The sequence below is a fragment of the Asterias amurensis genome, chromosome 4 (assembly GCF_032118995.1).
Source record: "Asterias amurensis chromosome 4, ASM3211899v1".
Taxonomy (NCBI): domain Eukaryota; kingdom Metazoa; phylum Echinodermata; class Asteroidea; order Forcipulatida; family Asteriidae; genus Asterias; species Asterias amurensis.
In genome coordinates this window covers 5,897,945-5,921,728 of record NC_092651.1, presented here as the reverse complement: position 1 = coordinate 5,921,728, position 23,784 = coordinate 5,897,945, and the positions used below count along the sequence as shown (strand labels likewise).

Genomic DNA, 23,784 nt, shown 5'->3' with positions numbered 1-23,784 from the left:
GGCGATAAACATAGTTTCACACCGACGCCAGATGCCCAATAATTCGATAAACAGTGTTTATCAAGTGAAAAACCTTGTTTATCAAGTGATAAACACAGTTTGGGCGATAAACATAGTTTGGGCGATAAACATAGTTTCACGCCGACGCCAGATGCCCAATAATTCGATAAACAGTGTTTATCAAGTGATAAACACTGTTTATCAAGTGATAAACACAGTTTGGGCGATAAACATAGTTTGGGCGATAAACATAGTTTCACGCCGACGCCAGATGCCCAATAATTCGATCAAGTGATAAACACTGTTTGTCAAGTGATAAACACAGTTTGGGCGATAAACATAGTTTGGGCGATAAACATAGTTTCACGCCGACGCCAGATGCCCAATAATTCGATAAACAGTGTTTATCAACTGATAAACACTGTTTATCGAAAACCTATGTTTATCGCCCAAACTATGTTTATCGCCCAAACTGTGTTTATCAAGTGATAAACATAGTTTATCGAAAAACTCTTCATCAAGTGATAAACAGTTTTTATCGAATTAATGAGCATTTGGCGTTGGCGCATAACTGTGTTTATCGAAAAACTATGTTTATCAAAAAACCTTGTTTATCAAGTGATAAACTGTGTTTATCGAAAAACTCTGTTTATCGACCCGATAAACACTGTTTTTCGATAAACCGTGTTTATCACTTGATAAACAGTGTTTATCGAAAAACTCTGTTTATCACTTCGAAAAACTCTGTTTATCGCTTGATAAACACAGTTTTTCGATAAACAGTGTTTATCAGTTGATAAACTAAGTTTATCTCGATAAACTCTGTTTATCGGCGAAAAACAGAGTGTTTCTCGAAAAACACTATTTATCGGTCGATAAACAGTGTTTATCGGCGATAAACTTAGTTTATCGACGATAAACACTGTTTATCGAATTATTGGGCATATGGCTTGCCATAACCATGTCGAACACAATGTGTGGTTAGGGTATGTGGGGTTTTCCCAGTTGTGCGAAACTACTTCTACAACCATGGAGGTAGAAATGTCCATGCTACAACGCATACCAGCCCCATGGCCGTGTGGTTTAAGCCCAACCATGGCCCAATTGCGGAAGTACAACATTTTGTAGGTTGGCGAAGGTGCACTGTTTTTGTTATGTAAACTTGAACGTTGTTTATCGTACAGAATCCATTACTGTTGCCGGCAATCTAGCACTTCCGATTCATCAAAGAGGTTCAAGTGTACGCAGTGAGCATTACATCTACAGCTGAGGTAGGGTAAATTGTGTCTTAATGAACACTCGTGTGTGTACGTACAGTACAATAATCAATTCACACAAACCTTTTTCGAAAGTTTTTTTTCAAGATCAACACAAATAATGTCATTAACATATCCTATTAATTAGAAGTCCTCTTATTCATTCTTTTGTTTAAATATTATAGTGTCGATCATGTCTGTCCTGAACAATATTCAGTTATAAAGGTGTCCGTCTTGCAGTGTGCTTTAAGAATGTAAAAAATATATAAATTATCAATATTTAAGTTTAATAATGTAGCCTCCATTTCAAGAACCAGAATGTTTTAAATGTACTCTATAAAATTATCAATACTAATGACATGCCTTGAAATACATGCACGCCATGGCTTCAGTTGCCCCAGGTCATGGCCTTGGTGCCCCATAAAAATATTCCAATAGACTTTTGAGACTTTCCAATGAAAGTAAAATAGACCTACCCTCACAACGATAAAACTCCAGGCTTGTAACCATAGATAACATAAACACTAAAACAAGATGGATGCAAAACAAATAAATAAATAACCGGCAGTGGACCAGCCAGTAAAAAGTAAAGGAAAACTTCAAAATGTTAGGCTTTGAAACAAACGGCTTTAAAAACCATGCAAAGTGTCGACTATTACCTTATGTACTTAGATTTATAATGACAGATAAAACGGATTTGCAAGTTTACTAGTTGTATTGGTTTGTGAGGGGCAAATTGACGAATGGTTTAAGATCACTGAGGCATGACAAGGGTGAGTTGAGTGGAACTTGACCAAAGTATCAATTTCAAGATGACTGGTTGAAATCGTTGAATTGGTAACATCCGCTTTAATATTTAAGTCACAATTCCGTGATGAGGGCCAAATCTAAAACCATGGGGGTCAGTGGGTCGAATGTTCGAGTCAACATTGTGATTGCCCGCTGTGCGTTAGTGTTATTCTTGGTGTCAAGTATAAAGGGAAGACACATCGTGTCCATGATGGCCTCCAAATGCCACAACTCCTTTAAATGTATGTGAGTCGTAAGTCAACTGTTCTAAAATTATGGGCATGGGAACATAATAGGCCTACCGTACGAAGTAGCCTGAACGTATGACGTCACACTTCGGGGCTCGTAAATAACGCCAGATATCAGCCTGATCGGATGTTGCCAGATGTACCTTTGACCTCGCAATCATTTCACACTGAGTTTCGCGGTCAACTCACACCTACATTATAGCAAGATTATTGATGTTTTTTAAGTTTGTGTGTTTTTGGATCAACACAAATAATGTCATTGTCATCAGACCCTATTGGTTAGAAGTCTACTTGTTGATTCATTTGTTTATTAGGTGTTCGGGCAACTCTTTGATATTGTTCGGGGTTTTTTCTTTTTGGTTTTTATTCTTCCTCTCAATGAAATTGTGCATGCAGGTAGACAATGACCAGTAGATGATACAAAATTTATTACGTCACGATGACGTCATCAGTTGTTTAAATATACTAATCCAAAGTTTATTATTTCAAACAAATCGTAACTCAAGAAGTACAATAGCTATTACAACAATTTATACCTCATCGGAAAGGTCTTGCAAAGAGCTTTGAACGCTTCACAGACATGACCCCACTTCACTTCATGTTCAAAACATTAGTTGAAGATTTAACAAATCTATAGCCGACGCCTGTTGGTTGGATGCGCCTACATATAGCACGAATGAAACAGTAATGAGAATGTCATCTGTTTACACTGTTGTTGTGACTACGTGCGCATTCACTAAAGTGGCGTGATGCTGTATTCCGTTTTACGCTGTGCCGATGACCAATGCATATTATACAAATATTGACTGCTTCGAGTGCTATGGTTAAAACTATGACTCCCGAGGTGATCCACGGAGCGTTCTATTTTCCCGAGGCGAAGCCGAGGGAAAATAGAACGCTCCGGGGATCACCGAGGGAGTCATAGTTTTTAACCATTGCACGAGTAAAAGCAGTCAATATTTGTTTTATAACACCCAAACATTTCTAAAACCTGTATTATTATTATTAAGTTACAGACCTGAATGCTACAATCCACGGACGACGCGAACACAGATTGCAAACACTTTTACCTACTGTGTTGCATGTAGTGTCGGACAATCTGAAATGGTTACAGACTATTAATTTATCATCCTCGTACACGCAACGGACGTCTGGGTAATGCACGCCGTGTGCTAGTCTGTCGGACTAGCGCACGGCGCCATGTGCTAGTCTTCGGACTAGCGCATGGCAAACCGACGCTCTATCACACGGCCGTCGTCTAGCAAAACTAAGACATGTCATGTGACGCGCTCTAAACCAATGAGCAGGTACAATACTTGCAAGGGGTGTTATAATATAAGTTATCACACAAGCGCGGGAGGAATACGGAAAAAATATAGCGCTTATATCCAAGGTAGTGATATTAGCCGTGCAATATAGTTTTGTATCACCACTCCATTCCATTCTGCGAATCTGATTGGAGGATTAGCGCGTACTTGAAAATAACATAATATGGCGGAACTTACGCAACGGAAACGAATGCATGTTCGGCGTCAAATTGTTTCCTTTTTGCCCTTCTGATGGCATAATGGTGATGGTGGAATTGAAGACAAAGTTTCGCTGGGATGGCCACCTACTTCAGTGGTTCGTAAGACTTTTAATTACGTGAAAAAATACAAGCGGTTGTGTTGATCAACGGGAATAAACAAAAATCAGAGGAATGGTTTTGGATCCATTGACAGACTTCCACTCGCTTTGTTGCATTCCTTATTTCCATGATACACCTTACAGGTAAAAGTAGTACTTAACTCATTATGTTTTTAGTCAAAATTCACGAGGGGCTAAGGTTTGCCGTTTCCTCGATATGCCTTCGTTTTACATTTTTATTAAAAACAAGTGCCCCTTTCAATAGTCTAAAGTTAACAGCCCGCTCGTCTGTAGGAAAATCATTATCTTAAAATAAAGCAAGTATCCTTTAATTTAATGCACACACTATTCTTGACTTAACGACATCATTACTAGACATCAATGTTTCATGCACCGAAACTTGATGAGTATTCAAAGTTTTAAAGCAACAAAACTTTATAATTGTCAACATATGGCATGGCTTATTTTGAAAAATATTCTATTATAGCTTCATTGAACGTGATACAATGTACATGTACTTGTGAGTAACCCTGAGGGCAGTTTGGAGATCTGCAGCGAAGATGATCAAAAGGAAGTCGAACAAAATATTGCTCTGTATGATTTATGATTATATGGACCCTTCAATTCTGAAGATACATTGAACAAAATCTCCCGGCGCCTTTGTGAGCGGTTTAAAGTATCTGGACTTCCGACAAGTTCGCACTGTATGAAATAAAGTTTGACCCATCCTTTAAATTTACAGATAATGACGTGAACAAATTAATATTTGCTTCGTCTGCTGGAATTTTTTTTTGTAAGTTTACTAAGTACGTACATGTACTTAATATCAAATCTCTCGATAAGAACTTAGCTATGACGTCATCAGTTAAGAAATCTGTTTATAACAAAAGTTTATTGTTTTGAAAAATCCTATCATGAGTAAACAGATTTTCAGCTTGGCTTTTTCTTGTGAATATTCGTTGTATGCATGTTTTTTATAGTTCCCTATGAAACTATGGTGGTAGAAATAACAAATTTAATGTATAAAAGTAATCCGTTTTCATTTTGATTTCTTTGCATTTTGACGAGCTATTAACAAGTTATTCTTTTCATCGATTCCAACACTGACCCGAAGATACCCGAACAGCTAGTGTTTGTTTATGGTAACACTAATTTCTAGTTTATTTGTCATTTTTGTTTTGAACAAGATGAAGTTATTAGTCTTGCAGTGTGCATTTATAATATTAAGAATGTAAATACATACAACATCAATATCCTCCCCTTACCAGTTTTCACGCTATTATGTCTTTTTCTTAGAATTGGGAAAAAAATAATGATGCCTTATATCAACCGATGCCCTAATTACCTTCTTTTGTTAATATGAAGTATGCAAACATATATTAAAACTTGATGGACATTGAAATGTTCACACTACACACCGATCTTCGATGACTTCAACTGGCCCCATTTGTTTTGAGTTTTTCCTGTTTTCACGGCAAACAAGAAAGTATGGTTTCCCGGTGAAGCCATACATGGAAGAAACATCTGCAGTGACTACAAGTGTTCTTTGAGACTCTGTGTATGACTCTATAGCCAGCATTGGTCTTCGTTTTATTCAAAATATTTTTTAATGAAATTTTAAAATTACCATGGTAATTTGCAAAAAATAACAAAAATAAATAATTAGAAAAAAGTGTTAATAATCATTGGCTTTCAAATCTGAATTTTATTTATTTTCCCCCCTTTTTTCTCTTAAAATTTAGAATAAAGCGTATAAATAAACAGTGATAATTGAATCAACAAGCTGATCGTTTAAATTTTAATATTAATAATAATATTGATCGGAGGGTTAAAAAAAAAAATCTCCAAAAATATTAGAAAATGATATAAGGCACATGGCTTCTTTAAGCCTCTGTTTTTTTTGTTCCAGAATGCTCAGCAAAATATTCAGTCACATGGTTTAATCATCATGATTTGGGAATTGACATAGTGTTTGATGAAACTTTTTCGGTGGGCAAATATTTTTATATGGCCTCAACATTATGACATATTTTTGTACCTTGTAGAAATGCTTAAAATACCAAACTTTTTGCATTTACAAGTGCAAATATCCAGTGGAGCCTTACGTGTTTCTAAGTTTTGGTCAAGGGAGAGGAGACTCTTTGCTTGGCAAATAAAACCACACAATATTTATCTAGGGACTGTGTACATCGCGCACAGAGAGGTAAAAGATTTGCCACGATTTTAGGGACACCTCGAAAACAGGACCTCCTACGATACTTAAGTTTTATAATGTAGCCTCGAAGAAGTTTTAAAAATGTACTGATGGTACAAATACTAATGACATGCCTTGAATTACACGCAGGCCATGACAGTGCCCGGTCATGGCCTTGGTGCCCCTTCAAAACATTCCCATAGACTTTTGAGATTTTCCACTGGAGTACCCTTTGCAAAATGAAAAAGGCCTTGCTAAACATTGTGATTGCCGGCTGGGCGTTGGTGTTACCCTTGGTGTAAAGTACAATGTATAAAGGGGAACAATTAGGAACGTTATTGTTAACATTATACTCATGTCCATCATACAAATACCACAATAAGTCGTGTCAGTCCATTGTTAAAACAATCCTGGGCATGGTCACTTATTTTCGAGTACCATACAAACTAACCTGTCTGACGTCACACTTCGAGAACATTGATCTCTATTATACTGATCAGTGTTCGAGGCTCGTGCATAACCCCATATACCAGCCTGACCGGATGTTGCCTCATGCACCTTTGACCTCGCATTCATTTCACAGGGAGATTCACAGTCAACGCACACGTACATATACACATTACATAATGACTAAAACAACGGCGTACATACACTATGCACACACTGCATGCAGACGATCGGAAGTGCAAACAAAGCTGACATCACCTCGGACCAATCATAACACACTCATATATCCAATGCTATCATGACATATAATGTAATCAATGGGTTTAAAAGACCAATGCCTGTCTTCATCCTAGGATGCCAGTATACTTTTACGAATCAGTTATTGTGCTGCAACCTAGCGTCTCCCTAGTCTTGGCCCAAGACGATGGTGCTTGATTCTGGATAGTGTACTACGCGCGATTGAATCGCCAAAGCGCGCCCGCCACGGTATGATTTAGTTACGTGGACGGCTCGAAATCTAGACTACACTCTGCAAGCTACCATCGTCTTGGCAATCCTGCAGCGCTGTGTTAACTTTTTCATTGTTTTCTTCTACAGCTTTCTGTAGAACCAATCAGCGTGCGATCGTTGTAATAAATTAACATAATGTTTAGTTGACCCCGGGGTCATTCATGTTATGATTACACGGCATTGGCAGCTCCGTGTTTGTCGTGGAAGAAAAATCGTAAGAAAATAGGAAATATTCACGATTATGAATGTTAAAGATGAACAAGTGAGCCAAAGCTATATTGATCTGCTATCTAGATGGCAATTAATGAACGACTATGTCAAAATATACCAGCTAGTGCCCTCTCTGCGGACGGTCTGGTTTTGCGATAAACTCCGTCAGTTCTCGTGTGCTTTGTCTGCTGCATGCAGGCAGCAGTTGGACTATGGAGGTAGGATGTCCGGGTGTGAATAAACTATAGGGAACTAGAGCATGATACCACATACGACCAACGTTTGCAACTGAGCAAGTCATGGATGGATCCCAAGTCATTATGTAACTGCCAGTGTCACAAAGTGGTGAGTGGAGAGAATCTTGTTTATATTGATCGAATCTGTATAGAATTAGAAAACGTAAAGTCATACATTGTAAGTAGTCATTGTTTGTCATGTTTGAATACTTCAAAACTTGTTGTTATTTATGTAGGTAGACCTCCTTCCTGCTAAATAGCAGTGCTATTTCATGATGCGAAGCACAATTTTCTTGTGTCTCACTTATGGAAGGGCAGCTCGTAAAAGTATTGCCTCACCAAAATCCACTTTGCATTCACATTCGAAGGAAGTATGAGCCTACTCCTTGGTTTTGTTTCGGTTTGGAACGAACATAGCCCAGCTTTATGTGAGATTGGATTTGTCTGACTTGAGTCACCAACACTTCAACGCACACAGATTCATATCCCTCGATTTGAAAATGGCTCATTGGCTGACATTTTTTGTTTTAACTTACATTTTTCTTCTGTGCACAAGCAATTAACACTTGTTTGCAATTACTATAGTTGGGTTGATTGATGATCGTAATATTAATAATCAAAACAGATATACATTTTACATTAAGCTTGATGCAGAAAAAGTTTAGCACAATAAGACCCAATATAATCACTGAACTTATTCTATGATTTGTATTTGTTTCATTCTTCTGATAGGGCACATTTCCAGGAAAGGCTTTTAGAGAACTGCTGCATGCCCACCTTGGAGTACTGATACTTTTTAGGCCTCGTCAGATGAATGGGTAGTCGACTGCTCTGCAATTAAGGAATGGAGTTCTTGATTCAAGAGAGACAAATCTGTGACAGAATCAAGATTCAAGCGTATATAGTTGTGGAAGAGATATTTTGCTGTTTTGCAGAGGAAGTCTCAAGAGAAAAGGAAAAGATGGAACATCATATTAACTGTCAATCAAGAAAGACGTATGTGAAGAACTGTACTCTACATTTTGCTGCAAAGTTCCACCACTGTATCACAATTTATTGTCGACATGTATCATACCATACCAATACAGAGATTGACTTTCAAGATGAGTTTACATAGCTTTTTCAACACTGTGGGAACTGTGTGCATACTCTTAGCAACCGATGCTTTTGGACTGGGGTTGATGTTTGTCATTATTTTGAACACCAAGATGAAAATGTACAACTAAGTGGAAGAGTTGGGCGAGATGAGCAACATGGTCTTTCAACTGCCATAAACTATCTAAGACACAGAGAATCAGATGAAAACTGCATTGCACCCCACAATGTAGAAGAGTGGTCGTAGGCTCAGCCGCTCACACAAGTACATAGTACAAACAGTATTGTGTATAACTGCTGTGATACCTGTGCACTTTAAATGCTGCTGTGGGAAAGCCTGTGATAAAATAGTTGCGACTATTCCTGCTTGCTGAAAAAATTGTGTCGCTCACAGTCAAGACTTTTCATGACAACATAATTTACCTATGAAACACAACCAGACATCAGTAAGCCTTGGCCACTTGTGTAAGTTACTACTCGACTAGTCACACCTCAAAAAGTCATGACTACGACACTAGTCACGACTTGTTTGCCGCAGGGACAATATGGTAAATTTCATGCTTAGAGGATTGAAGGATTGTCACTGGTGTCACTGACTGTGTTTCGTAAGTAAATTATGTTGCCATGAATAGTCGTGAGCGATACAATAGACAGTTCACCGAACAGGAAGTTGTTACTATTTTTGGAGTACACGATTATTCAATTAGGAATTAAAAAAAGTAGTCGCAACACGACTAGTGATTTTAATAATCTCGACTGTGCGACAAGTTTAACACTGTGTCGCACTAGTCGCCCAGCCCTTGACATAAAGTGACACAATCCTTAAATCCTTTCAGCGTGAGTTTTACTCTATTGCACCTGCAGCAAATAATACGTTGCAATGCATTTTGGGGCATGAAAAATGACTAGGGTGTTGAAGTTGCGACTATTTGAGGCACGAATAGTTGAGAAGCAAATTTCACTAGTCGCTCAGGCTTTAATTGTGGGGTATCGTTGTTATAGCCTGTTTACAAACCTGATCATTTTAATAGCCACTGTTCTGTGAAGAATTTGTGTTTGGCAATAAAATAAAGAAATCAATTTTATGAACAAGTAATTTGTGTTGGCCTTTATTTAGAAATAATTTGAATTAAACTGTATCAATTGTTTTTAGACACAATACATCATTGTTAATTATAACATACTGACTATTAGGTATTCATGTGATTGTGACACAATTAGTAGCCCTAAAGTTTAATACATGTGCAAAGTCATATGAGTCGATGCCTCAGAACGACAATAAATTGTACATGTACAGTGAATAGTGTTTGCTGTAGTAAAACTACTATATACGGTAGTATCATGGAGGTTTCTACCTCCATGGTATAATATATGCACTGCGGGTAGTTCGTCTGTTTATCTGTGGTTCATGTGATCTGCCCACGACAAATCATTCGGGAAGTATAAAACCATAAAACAAACACGACACGTAACGAAGCATTTTGTTACTTAATTCCTCCTTAGTCAGTTTTCTCTCAGACATTCTGTAGTCAGCTATTCTTCAGAATAACGACAATAATTATTAATTGGTTTTCTGGGAAAAGGGGATGTAGAATTTAAATCCCTGCATTGCGTTCGTTTAGTATGGCTAGGCAAACCATACTATAGTATCACTCGTTCGTCCCGTACGTCCGACCGTGGCCCGACTTCATTTCATGCTGCTGGGCGCTGCCATGTTGTTCACATGTTGAATATGCATTACACAACCTCGACAACGGCCTTATTAACATAATACGGCAACGCCCACAGTGCACGCAGTGCTGCAGGATTGCCAAGACGATGGTAGCTTGCAGAGTGTAGTCTAGATTTCGAGCCGTCCACGTAACTAAATCATACCGTGGCGGGCGCGCTTTGGCGATTCAACCGCGCGTAGTACACTATCCAGAATCAAGCACCATCGTCTTGGGCCAAGACTAGCGTCTCCCTGATTGTAAAACGAACACGTCCTTGTTTTAATTCATCAGGTAACAGGAGCCCATTCTCATCGAGATGGCTGAAGCTGCTTTGCACACTGAGACCACTTGCAAGATTAGACATTTACACATCGAATGCCCAATCTGCCTGAGTCGGTTCACAGATCCGAAAATACTGGACTGTCTTCACAGCTTCTGCTTCAAATGTCTTCAAGAACTTATAGACAAACAGGATCCGAAGACGGATCTTATTATTTGCCCAATGTGTAAAAAGGAAACGTCAATCCCAGATGGGGGATTGTCGGATCTTCTTAGCTGCTTTTTCTTGAGCTCGCTTATCGATGACGTCATTAATCTTGAAGGTTCGAAGGAGGACATTGACCCTCCTGTCGTGAAATGCGAAGGATGCGACGAAGGTCTTGAAGCCGTCTCACGGTGTGTTGACTGTAATGCGAACTATTGCAAGACATGTCTAGAAAACCACGCAAAGCTAAAAGCTATCAGTCATCATCTAATCGTTAATGCGGTGGGCTCATCAAATGAGCAACCCAAAGTCAAGGACAAAACTGGATCACCAAAGTGCCGGAAACACACCGACCAGGAACTGCGTTTTTATTGCGACACGTGTGATTTACTTGCATGCCCTGTTTGTGTGGTGTTCGATCACCGAGCGTCCAACCACAATCTCTCTGAAATCAATGATTCCATTCGATCTTATCGTCGAGCTGTTGATGAAGCCTTGCAGAAGTTTGATAAGTGTCGCAAGCAATTCCAAAAAGTGGATGACTCTATTAAAAACTCACAGCAGAGTTTGCAGCTCATGGTCGCCCGGGCTCTTCGAGATATTGTGGCTAAGGAGGAAGAGGAAATCACTAAGATAAGAAACACATCTCGCCTTCTTCAAGAAAGAGTCACTCAAATCGGTCAAGAAAGAGGTAAGGGATTTGAAGGCATACAGAGCAGCAATCACGATAAGATGAGCCGTGCAGAGCAGATCGTAGCTTCAGTCAATGACTTGATGCAACATGCTGATAACTTTGAGCTGCTGGACCTCAAACCAAAAGTTATGCACAACTTAGACTTCCACAAAGAACTCCAGTTTCAAACAGTGCAGCATAGCAAGTCATTTATTGGGTTCAAAGGTCATGATATCATCACTGATGCAGATCTCGGTGAAATACTAGAGCAAGAGAAGTGGGAGGTTAAGACAAAGTTTGGTAAATATGGGTGGGGTGATGGGAAGTTCATTGATGCAAGGGACGTTGCTTGCTTTAGCAATGGTGACATTGTCGTTACTGATTCAACGCGGTGTCTATTATCCACATTTACATCAAATGGTAGTTACAAATATACAGGTGTTCAAAGTGGAACAGAGCACGGTAAACTAAAACAACCTTTTGGTGTTACCGTGACCTCTGATGACCTGCTCCTGGTTACTGACAGACAGGATGTAAAGGTTTATGATAGAGAACTGAGATACATTCGTCAGTTCCGACCCTCACAGAATCAAGTCGAGGGGCAGTCAGAGAGTCTACTTCGTGGTATTGCTGTGGACAAGAAAGATCGTATTGCAGTGGCTGACTGTAAGAGAAAGGTAATATCTCTGCATAATATGGATGGATCCATCATTTCCACAATACATCGTGACGATATTAGTAGCAACTGTCATCTATCTGTAAGCAGCAAGGAGCGTCTGATCTTCACAAACTACGACAATATGAAACTAGTTTGTGTGGATTTCATGGGAAACGAGGTGTTCAATATCATCACCTCCATTGACGGCAAACCTGTCAATCCTTATGGTGTGTGCTGCGACGATGCTGGAGACATCTATGTGTCTGTTTATTGTGGTGGCTTAGTGGGAACCCATGAGACACAACATTACGATGCATCAGGTGAGCACATCGGCTGTGTAGCTCGTGGCTTGTACAATCCTCTAGGCATGACGTTTACTCCTACCGGTGACATCATCGTTGCCGATAGGCGCTCGGTCAAGGTCTTGCGTCGTCTGTGAATGTCGATGACGTCATGGTCGAAAATGATACAATAATGTCAAATGTGGATGACAATTGGAAATTAACAACATCCAGTAATAATAGTGACTAACCAAAACCAAGGCATTCTCATCAAGAATATTAAAAGATAATCATCCTCGGCTCAAGTATGAATCACTGAACAATGCCACAATTTTGTTATGCGCATGTGTACATTTTATGGAATGGGCGCAATATAAATGAATAAATTATTATTTATTTAATTAATATGAATAATCTGTCATTACAACAAATCCACGGTGAACTATTATTCTAAACGTACCAATAACTTTATTATAAAATTGTTTGACTTTCGCTTTACATTGAGTCACTTATGATTTAAATTCCGCTGGGCTGGTTTACCAAACTAAAAGGTGGTATGATAGACCTTATCGCAAATACCAATGCGCAGGCGCAGACTGTTGAATGAGGTGCATTGTGGGATATATATGGATCGAATTTGGATACCAGCAAGACCACAATGCACCTAAATCCAAGCTTTACGCGCGCGCCCCGGTATTTGCGAAAAGGTCTATATCAACAAACATGGCGTACCGCGTATTAGCGCGCGTTAAAAATGACATAGACCTTTTCGCAAATACTGGGGCGCGCGCGTAAAGCTTGGAATTAGGTGCATTGTGGTCTAGCTGATTACAAATTTGATTCATATATATCCCACAATGCACCTCATTTAACAGTCTGCGCTTGCGCATTGGTATTTGCGATAAGGTCTATGAGTATTGTTGCATTTGTTTGTTCAATCGAGGCTTTTCTTTCTCTAAATCACTGAAGAATATTCTGGAGTTTGTATTGAGACCCTAACGGTGGCTGAACAATGCCAGTTGTAATGGTTACACAGCCCACCAATATAGGAAATTCTACGAGAGTGTTCACACGATGTTATGTGTTTTTACACGGAACGTGTATTTTTACATTGCCCCCATTGTAATGATTTTGCTGCCAATATTTTCAAAAAAATCTCCTGAAGAAGCTGCAAATTCCTTTATTTTCACTTTCAAATTATTTGATTAGAAGGGGTGGCTGTCAGCTAGAGTCGGACAACTTCCCGGTCTCCCTTGACACAGCCCGACTTTCACGCCGTGCACAACGCAAAATCCACGGCGCGTGAGCTCGCTCAAACCTCGGTAATTTACGTAGTCTAACCATACTCTCAAATGAAACCTCTTTTGTATTAGTAAACTGTATCTATCAAACAGCATTTATTTAAATAAATGTCACAACATTCAACTTACAAAAAGGGCTTCGTTTTGAGTTTAAACTGTTATTTATCGAAATTACAGCCGATTATGGTCCATCAGTGCGAGTCTCCCCATGTCTTTACTGTGTAGCTGTGTTTTTCTATACCCATCTCAGGTCACGTGATCACATGTAAACAATGATGGCGCAATCGGTCTACTATTATTAGGTACATCACAGCCAGATACTGCTCAGTGGGAACTCCAAGCTCCTTGTTCAGATCCAGCTAGGAAAACGTGGTTTTAAGACTCCATGTTCTTGTGTTTCATAATCTCCACCTAGATTACAAAGAATGTAGAGCTATGCGTAGTGGTTAATGATTAGCAGCTCGTATGTAACATGTAAATACCGTACTATGAGAAGGCAACGGCTCCAGTAAGAACCGTAACGCGAGGTTTAGCTGCACGTTGGGCTTATTGCATGCTCACGTATGACGTCTGCGCGCATGTACCGGACGTGGAAAGTGTAACTGCACGTATGCTAATAACTTGAGATTTTAACGACAATTTGTTGACGTTCACGTTCACGTTACTCGCGGAACGTGTAGCTAAACCTCCCTATTAGTCTAACAAAAACTCTTGTAGATTGTTGACAGCAAACCGAATCATTGATACGAGATACTAACAAGGTTGTAGGGATCCTAGTAAATCAGTATACACATTTGACTGACAATGAGGGAACTATTCCCCCGAGGGACTTTGAGTGACCAGAAGAGGGACCTAATTCCAAATTATCTAAATCTTGTTGCTACCCGCAAACTTACTTTTGAATCATTTGCAGCGTTTAAATTTATAAGTAATTGCCCTTCAATTGCTGTTATGCTTCACTTCGGATGGCATTATTATTATAATCACGCCATGTTTTAAAATAAAAGAAAAATCTTTACTTGATACGTTGGATACAGAGGCAAGGCTAATATGTAAGGCGCCACCTACAGACATGACAGTATATAATGGTGAGTATAATATAACATAATGCTACATGTACCTATTGTCAGCTATCTGATATTTTTTTAAAGCAGAAAAATTGCATGACTAAAATCAAGAGCTTGTTAATTGCATTTTCTTGACGCTCACTCAATTGATGATCAAGATATATTTTTTTTAATTATGTGGTTCGACTTTAAAATAAAAAAATGAAAATAATAGCTGTGTTTTGGAAGTTGATAGAGTATGTTTTTCTCTCTTTTATCGTCCATCCATTGATCTCAAAATGTAGTTTTTTGTAAATTTAAAACATTTTGTAGATTCAATGGCAACTGTTTGATTCCCTAAAGCTTTATTCAAATTGAACTTAAGTTTTTTCAAAGAATAAACCATCAAGATAACTCTCTACGAAAACAAGTTTGCTCTTCAATTCTTAAAGCTTTATCGTGGTTTTCATAAAAAGGGCCTGAATAATGTGTTTCCTGCCCATAGTGCGCTGAACCATGTATGAATTCGTTGCATATATCTTGACTATTAGGGCCTATGACAAAAGTAATAGAAGAAGGGACTTCACCATAATATTAGTAAAATACAAAGGTTCAATTCAATGAAGTATCAACAAAAATGAAACCATTTCCGGAGAAACCAAAGACACGCAACACCATTGTCTAAATCCCAAATCTTCATCAAAACGATCAACTGCTTCACTATACTTGGCCTCTAATCACAATAGGTCAGAACCACCTCGGGGGGGGGGGGGTAAACAAACTAACAGATAAACAACAACAACAACATTGGTTGAACACCATCACTTCGTAACTCCTCCCATCAGTGTCACGAGACACCCCCAGCCCCGCCCACCCTCGGGACAGCTCGGGATCACTATTTCCATCGAGCTTTGCTATTTCACACTAACTACAAAATAGCCCCAGGACCCACCACCCACTCTCCGGTCTTTTAAAAGTCAAAAGAAATCCAGCACCAATAAATGGTTCCTTTTAGCGAACTAACTTTGAGACGTACTATTGGCAGCAAAAGGATAACTCCGCCCATAGACTTTTTCGCAAATACCATTGCGCAAGCGCAGACTGATGAATGAGGTGCATTGTGGGATAGATATGTATCAAATTTGATCACCAGCTAGACCACAATGCATCTAATTCCAAGCTTTACGCGCGCGCCCCAGTATTTGCGAAAAGGTCTATTGACCCCTTGTACCGCATGATGACGTCACATGCAGCTACTGTCTTACACGCTAGCCATGTGGGGAGTCAAATTTCCCGTAATTTAAATTATGAGTATGATAACATACTGTTTAAGAACGTGATTCAACTTTAGTATAGTATGCCCACATAGGCCTACTCCAGAATATGAGCTGAAGATGCTTCAGGATGGCCACACAAATTGATTGTCGGATTCTGGACAACCAAGGCTAACTGCAGATAAAACAACTTTCGAAGTATGGTTTGGTCAGCTGATGGGTGACGGTTCTTTCTGGCTGCTACTGTTTCGTTCTATCTCAAACACCATGGGCCCTCGATCTCTCAGTGAAGTCTTCAGGGTGACCTCTTTCCCCGGCCCCTCGTTACTTCCAGATTCATCCTATGGACCCAAACTATACATTTTTAGAGAACCCTTGAGTTTGGCTTTCTGACAGTCAGTGCAACACTTGTCCCGAACCCACCAAAATAAAATCTAGTTGGTGAAGTGTTTAATTTCACTGTTCACCTTCATTTGAGAGACGTGTGAGTCTGATGTATAGCCAGTGGAACTAAGGGGGAGGGGGGGGGCAATCCCCCCACCAATGTTAATGTCATTCGGGGCCTTTAAGCGGGCCCCGGACCCCACGCCGCAATGGCTACGCGCTCGCATACTCCATCTAATTTCATCTGAAGTGCCCTCCCCCCTCCCCCCTAGACAAACATTTTTCTGGTCGTTTGTTTCTTCTTTGTTAAGCATGTTGTAAGCAACAGCAACACGGATCTTCTGTTTTCAAAGAACTGTTCTTTTACTGTTGATATATAACTTGTCAAAATAGGAATAAAATACCGCACGCAACGATAAACTTGTAGGCCTATATCTTAATGGCATGCATGGAAGCCACTTTGACAATTGGTTTGCCGAGAACATGCAGCGTAAAAGCAAACCAAACTGGATTGTGCTTGTATTATCATAAGTCAAGTGGTTTACACTATTTGATTTATTTGCATAACAACAAACAAGATATTGGAAGGTTATGTTCATTGCGTTATGATGTCGGAAGGTACGGTGTTCTATATATACCACGGGAAGCTACAATTTTGATTAGTTGTGTCATGTTCGTTTTGGAACCTGCTGATGAACTCTTAGCCAAATAATCAACCAGTTATATTCAATGTTCAACCAACCAAAGTATTCAATATTTGGGGTCAATATTTCAGACTGCAAACGTCACAATACACGTTCCACAAACACAGTACGGAATGTCATTGAAATGACTAACTCAGCACACACCATCGCAATGGTTGCAACAGACCACCGTAGAATGCAGTGCCATACTATACGTGTGGGGTTTTCCAGTTGTGAGAAATTGATACCATTGCGTTGCGCACGGGATGCCGATTAGATCAATACTTGTACTGTATACACTCACATCGGTGTCGAGTTGGCGAAGGGGTGCACTGCTTTTACGTTTTGAACGTTGGTTAACGACCAGAATCCATCACTGTTGCCGGCCATTACCACTTACGATTCATCAAAGAGGTTCAAGTGTACGCAGTGAGCATTAGTCACATCTACAGCTTGAGGTAGGACTTTACTTGCACTGAGGGTCTATGTTGTCTTAATGAACATGACCATCTAAGACGTGTAATAACTGACACGTTGGCTATGTGTGTATCCTGGTGTCATGGGTTTTCAGTAACAGGAAAACTGTTCAAAATAAAAAAACAAATTATTTTTTTAAGTCATCCATCCAACCTTTTTACAATGACACTTGCACTCCATCGTGTGTTGAAATCTTAAAAGCTTTGGTTTTACGTTGCGAGAGATAGTCCGCCATTTACAGTGTTAATGCATACACGACATTGGAGCGGCGTCATATGTTTTCAAAGCTTTCATTGTTGGCATTTTATTGAATAACAGAAACTAGTATGGCGTGCAAAATAAGTCAACAATCTCATTCAATTAATATTAAACAAATATAATTACATTTTTGTCCTAAGACATATGGCTACTAGATTATAATCCAGAGATATCACAAGGCACGACAGTAAAACACCCCATCCCCCTTGAAGCACAAACACTTCATTACAATCGGTTTTCCCCTATTTCAGACCAGCATTTTTTTGTTTCAGGAGATAAGAAACGAATCTGTTATGTTTTGTCTTTAATTTAAACATATTATTTGTTACGTTTGTCAGAATTTATTACAGTCTGCAGTTAATAAAAAAAAATAAATCATTTTCACTTAAAAAAATACTTAAATTTTTCCCCCATATTGGCACGCTTTAGAATCACGAGATGATATATTTGTTTTGAACTTTCAAGGATGGATGATGTTTCTTTGACTCATTTGATTGTTGGCATATTAAAGGCAGTGGACACTATTGGTAATTACTTAAAATAATTATTAGCGTAAAACCTTTCTTGGTGACGAATAATGGGGAGAGGTTGATGGTATAAAACAATTAATGCATTAGTGATTTGTACCAAAATATAGTAATTTTATAAATGTTTGAGCATAACTTACGACAGGAAACTTTATTCTCAGCATGATTACGCCTGACGAAAATACAGACCGTTAGTCACCGGTGGAGCTTGCACAGTCTTGCGGTAAACGGGAATCAAAGTTTGGGGGTCGAAAACATATGAGGGTCGAAAACATATGACCCTACAATAAATGTACATGAATCGGTTCAAACAAACCAGTATTTTGTATTGCATGTACACGCTCTTGTATTGAAACTAGATCTGAGAAGTTGTACCACTGATCTCTACTATACTGATCAGTGTTCGAGGCTCGTGAATAACCCAATATACAGCCTGACCGGATGTTGCCTAATGCACCTTTCACCTCTCATTCATTTCATATGGAGATTCACAGTTAACTCACACGTACATAATCACATTACATTTTGAATAAAACAACGGCGTACATACACTATGTACACTATGCCTGCAGACGATCGGAAGTGCAAGCTGACATACTACATCACGCCGGACCAATCACAACACATTTCCATATCCAATGCTATGAAGGCATATAATGTAATTAATGGGCTTACAAAACCAATGCCTGTTTTTATCCAAGGAGGCCAGTATACTGTTACGAATCAGTTATTGTGCTGCCACCAAGCGTCTACAAGTCTCCATCATTGTTTACTCCCTGATTGTAAAACGAACACGTCCTTGTTTTATTTCATCAGGTAACAGGAGCCCATTTTCATCACGATGGCCGAAGCTGCTTTACACACTGAGACCACTTGCAAGATTAGACATGTACACATCGAATGCCCAATCTGCCTGAGTCGGTTCACCGATCCGAAAATCCTAGACTGTCTTCACAGCTTCTGCTTAAAATGTCTTCAGGAACTTATAGACAAACAGGATCCGAAGACGGATGTTATTATTTGCCCAATGTGTAAAAAGGAAACAACAATCCCAGATGGGGGACTGTCGGATCTTCTTAGCTGTTTTTTCTTGAGCTCGCTTATTGATGACGTCATTAATCTTGAAGGTCCGAAGGAGGACATTAATTCTCCTGTCTCGACTTGCGAAGGATGTGACGAAGGTCTTGAAGCCGTCTCACGGTGTGTTGACTGTGATGCGAATTATTGCAAGACATGTCTGGATCAGCACACGAAGCTAAAAGCTATCAGTCATCATCAAATCGTTAATGCTGCCGGCGCATCAACTGAGCGACCCAAAGACAAGGACAAAACTGAAGCACAAAAGTGCCGGAAACACACTGACCAGGAACTGTGTTTCTATTGCGACACGTGTGATTTACTTGTGTGTCCGAAATGTGCGGTGCTCGATCACCGAGCGTCAAACCACAATCTCTCTGAAATCAATGATTCCATTCGATCTTATCGTCGAGCTGTTGATGAAGCCTTGCAGAAGTTTGATGACTGTCGCAAGCAATTTCAAAAAGTGGATGACTCCATCAAACATTCACAGCAAAGATTACAGCTTATGGTCGACCAGGCTCTTCGAGATATTGTGGCTAAGGAGGAAGAGGAAATCACTAAGATAAGAAATGCATCTCGCCTCCTTCAAGAAAGAGTCACACAAATCGGTCAAGAAAGAGGTGAGGGATTTGAGAGCATACAGAGCAGCAATCACGATAAGATGAGCCGTGCAGAGCAGATCGTAGCTTCAGTCAATGACTTAATGCAACATGCTGATAACTTTGAGCTGCTGGACCTCAAGCCAAAAGTTATGCACAACTTAGACTTCCACAAAGAGCTTCAGTTTCAAACAGTGCAGCATAGCAAGTCATTCATCGGGTTCAAAGGTCATGGTATCGTCACTGATGCAGATCTCGGTGAAATACTAGAGGAAGAGCAGTGGGAGGTTAAAACAGAGTTTGGTAAATGTGGGGAAGGCGAGGGAGAGTTCGAGCTGGCAGTGGACGTCGTTTGTTTTAGCAATGGTGACATTGTCGTTATTGATTCATTAATGTGTTTATTATCCACATTTACATCAAAGGGTAGTTACAAATCTACAGGTGTTCAAAGTGGAACAGAGGACGGTAAACTAAAACAACCTTTTGGTGTTACCGTGACCTCTGATGACCTGCTTCTGGTTACTGATGGACAGGATGTAAAGGTTTATGATAGAGAACTGAGATACATTCGTCAGTTCCGAACCTCACAGAATCAAGTCGAGGGGCAGTCAGAGAGTCTACTTCGTGGTATTGCTGTGGACAAGAAAGATCGGATTGCAGTAGCTGACTGTAAGAGAAAGGTAATATCTCTCCATAATATGGATGGATCAATTATTTCCACAATACATCATGGCGATATTAGTAGCTACTGCTATCTATCTGTAAGCAGCAAGGAGCGTCTGATCTTCACAAACTACGGCAAGATGAAACTAGTTTGTGTCGACTTCCTGGGAAACGAGGTGTTCAATATCAGCACCTCCGTTGACGGCAAATATTTCAATGCTTATGGTTTGTGCTGCGACGATGCTGGAGACATCTATGTGTCTGTTCGTTGCATTGGCTGGGGAACCGATGAGATACATCATTACGATGCATCAGGTGAGCACATCGGCTGTGTAGCTCGTGGCTTGTTCTATCCTCTAGGCATGACGTTTACTTCTACCAGTGACCTCATCGTGGCTAATTGGTATTCGGTCAAGGTCTTGCGTCGTCTATGAGTGTCGATGACGTCATGGTCGAAACTGATACAATAATCTGGATGACAATTGGAAATTAACAACATCCAATAATAAATAATGACTAACCAAAACCAAGCGGCCTCATCAAGAATATGAATAATCTGTCATTCCAACATATCCACAGTCAACTATTATTCTAAACGTACCAATAACTTAATAAAAAAATGTTTGACTTTCGCTTTCCATAGAGTCACTTATGATTCAATCTGCGCTGGGCTGGTTAAACAAGCAAAAGTAGGTATGATGTAAAATCAAAACAATAGACCTATCGCACTACAGACGACATGGGTCATTCTATGTCAAATCAACCATTTTTTCAGAAAATATCCCAACTGATCCTCTCAGATTTTCTTAAAACTTTGTCAAACTTCGTTTCATACTCCATATCGTTTACAAGATATGACTTCACGAATTTTGCCCAAACCTCTCCTTTTTTTTAGCTCCGCCCGAGCGCCGCGTCGCGAACACACGTCGTTGTACGTTTTTCAAACTTTAAGAGCCCATAATTTTAAAACGGTAACAGCTATAAGGCTGCAAGTTAAATAACACATATCTCATCTAATTTTAAAGTTAATTGTCGTAGAGTGGGCCTTTCATTCAACGAGGAGTGACTTTTGATGATTTTCGTGGTATCGAATTTTTGAAGAGGGATCTGTGGGAAAAAAGAAATATTATCAAAATTATCTTAATATGGTTGCTACACGCGGACTATTACTTTTGAATCATTTACATCTTTTAAATTTATGAGTAATTGCCTTTTGATTGGTGTTATGCTCTACGTCGGATATCCTTTTTATTACAACCACGCCATGTTTTAAAATAAAATAAAAATCAAAGAATGAATAATATTTAACAACTGATTTACCTGTTGATATCATTTTTCGAAATATCGACATTTTGCAAAATGTGTAGTTTTACTTCAAACATGCCTGCCGTTGTAATATCAAGAGCTTGTAAGTTGCTTTTTCTTTGCGCTTTTTTGTTTGACTTACTATTCAATGTAAATCACTCAATCAGTGATTAAGAGAATTTCATTTTAAATCTTTGTTTTGACTTCAAAGTTATAATACTGAATTTAATAGCTGTTTACTCTGTGTTTGAAAGTTGATAGAGTATAATTTTCTTTTTTACTACAAAGTCAAATCATTAAGCATAATGTAGTTATTTGTAAATTGAAAATATTTGATAAGAATCAACGGCAACTGTTTAATTCCCTAAAGCTTTATTCAAATATTTGGCTTCAGTTATTAAGAATAAACCATCAAAATAAGTCTTTTCGGGAAAAGTTTATTCTTCAATTCTAAAATCTTTTTCGTGGTTTCCAAAAATAATGATCAACATATTTGTTTTCCAACACATAGTGCGCTGAACCATGTATGAGTTCGTTGCATATATCTTGACTAATATGACAAAAGTAATAGAAGAATGGACTTTACTATATAATTATTAGTAATATACAAAGGTTCAATTCAATAAAGTATCAACAATATTAAAACAATTTCCTGGGGAAACCAAAAGCAAAAAACCACCAACGTACATTATTGTCTTATTCCCAAGTCTTCCCAACCCCCCCCCCCGCCCATTTAAAAGGGGGAGGACCAATAAAGTAACATTACATATAAACAGGATTGGTTATACAAACTCAGCCCGTCACCGTCCTCCAGTGCCACGAGACACTTGTTTCGATCAAACCAAAATCAAGCGAAGTATAATGGGCCTGGGTATTGTCTCTATCCGAATCCCTTATGTGCATAAACAAATCTATTGAACATGCTGTTGTCCAGAAGAGCGTTAGGAGTATGCCCAAATACTCGAGAATAATGAGCTGAATATGCTTTAGGATAGACACACAAATTGATTGTCGGATTCAGGACAACCAAGGCTAACTGTAGATAAAACAACTGTCTCTCTAGCTTTTGTACCTTCGAAGTATGGTTTGGTCAGCTGTGATGACGGTTCTTTCCGGCTGCTACTGTTTCGTTTATCTCAAACACCCTGGGCCCTCAATCTCTCAGTGAAAAGTCTTCAGTGTGCTTTTTCCCCGGCCCCTCGTAACATCCCGATTCATTTCTAGAGAGCCCTTGAGTTTGGCTTTCCGACAGTGCCAAAATCTAGTAGGCAATGTGTGTTGTTTTTCACTGATCATCAAATAATAATTGAGAGACGTGTTGATTCCTAAGGAATCCTTAAGTTCTTTGAATCAAGTTAAAAGCAACAGCAATAGGATCCTCTGTTTTTAAAGAACTTCCCTTCCACTTTTTCTATCTTGTCAAATATGATTCAATGCACCCAATGCACACAACGAAAAACTATTTTACCTCAATGTCATACATGAACGCCATTTTGAGAATGGGTTTCCCGAAAACATCGTAGCGTGAAAAGCAGACCAAACTGGATTAAGTTGTATTATCATAAGTCAAGTGGTTTGCACTATTTGATTTATTTGCATATCAACAAATGTTCAATGCACACATAACGTGGAGGTGATGTGGGTACGGAGACTAAAGTCGGAAGGTATATACCACGTGCAAGAGATTATTTTTGTCCAACCATTTCTATGGCTTTCCTTGAGCTCTTTATTTATGGGCTTCTGAAGTATCTGCTTTCTTAGCATTGTA

The 23,784-nt window shown here is 39.2% G+C and overlaps 2 protein-coding genes across 2 annotated transcripts; both read left to right on the top strand.

The window, feature by feature from the left end:
• Positions 1-10,639: 10,639 nt before the first annotated feature.
• On the top strand, positions 10,640-12,577 carry LOC139936540 (uncharacterized). Its single transcript, XM_071931372.1, has one exon. It carries the CDS (start codon positions 10,640-10,642, stop codon positions 12,575-12,577), a length of 1,938 nt encoding a protein of 645 aa, XP_071787473.1.
• A 6,633-nt stretch (positions 12,578-19,210) lies between these two features.
• LOC139936578 (uncharacterized) lies at positions 19,211-21,145 on the top strand. The gene has a single exon (XM_071931420.1). It carries the CDS (start codon positions 19,211-19,213, stop codon positions 21,143-21,145), a length of 1,935 nt encoding a protein of 644 aa, XP_071787521.1.
• Positions 21,146-23,784: the final 2,639 nt, after the last annotated feature.

What these genes read in the sequence shown, in the direction of transcription:
- LOC139936540 (XM_071931372.1), top strand. Translation starts at nt 10,640, where the DNA reads ATGGCTGAAGCTGCTTTGCACACTGAGACCACTTGCAAGATTAGACAT.
- LOC139936578 (XM_071931420.1), top strand. Translation starts at nt 19,211, where the DNA reads ATGGCCGAAGCTGCTTTACACACTGAGACCACTTGCAAGATTAGACAT.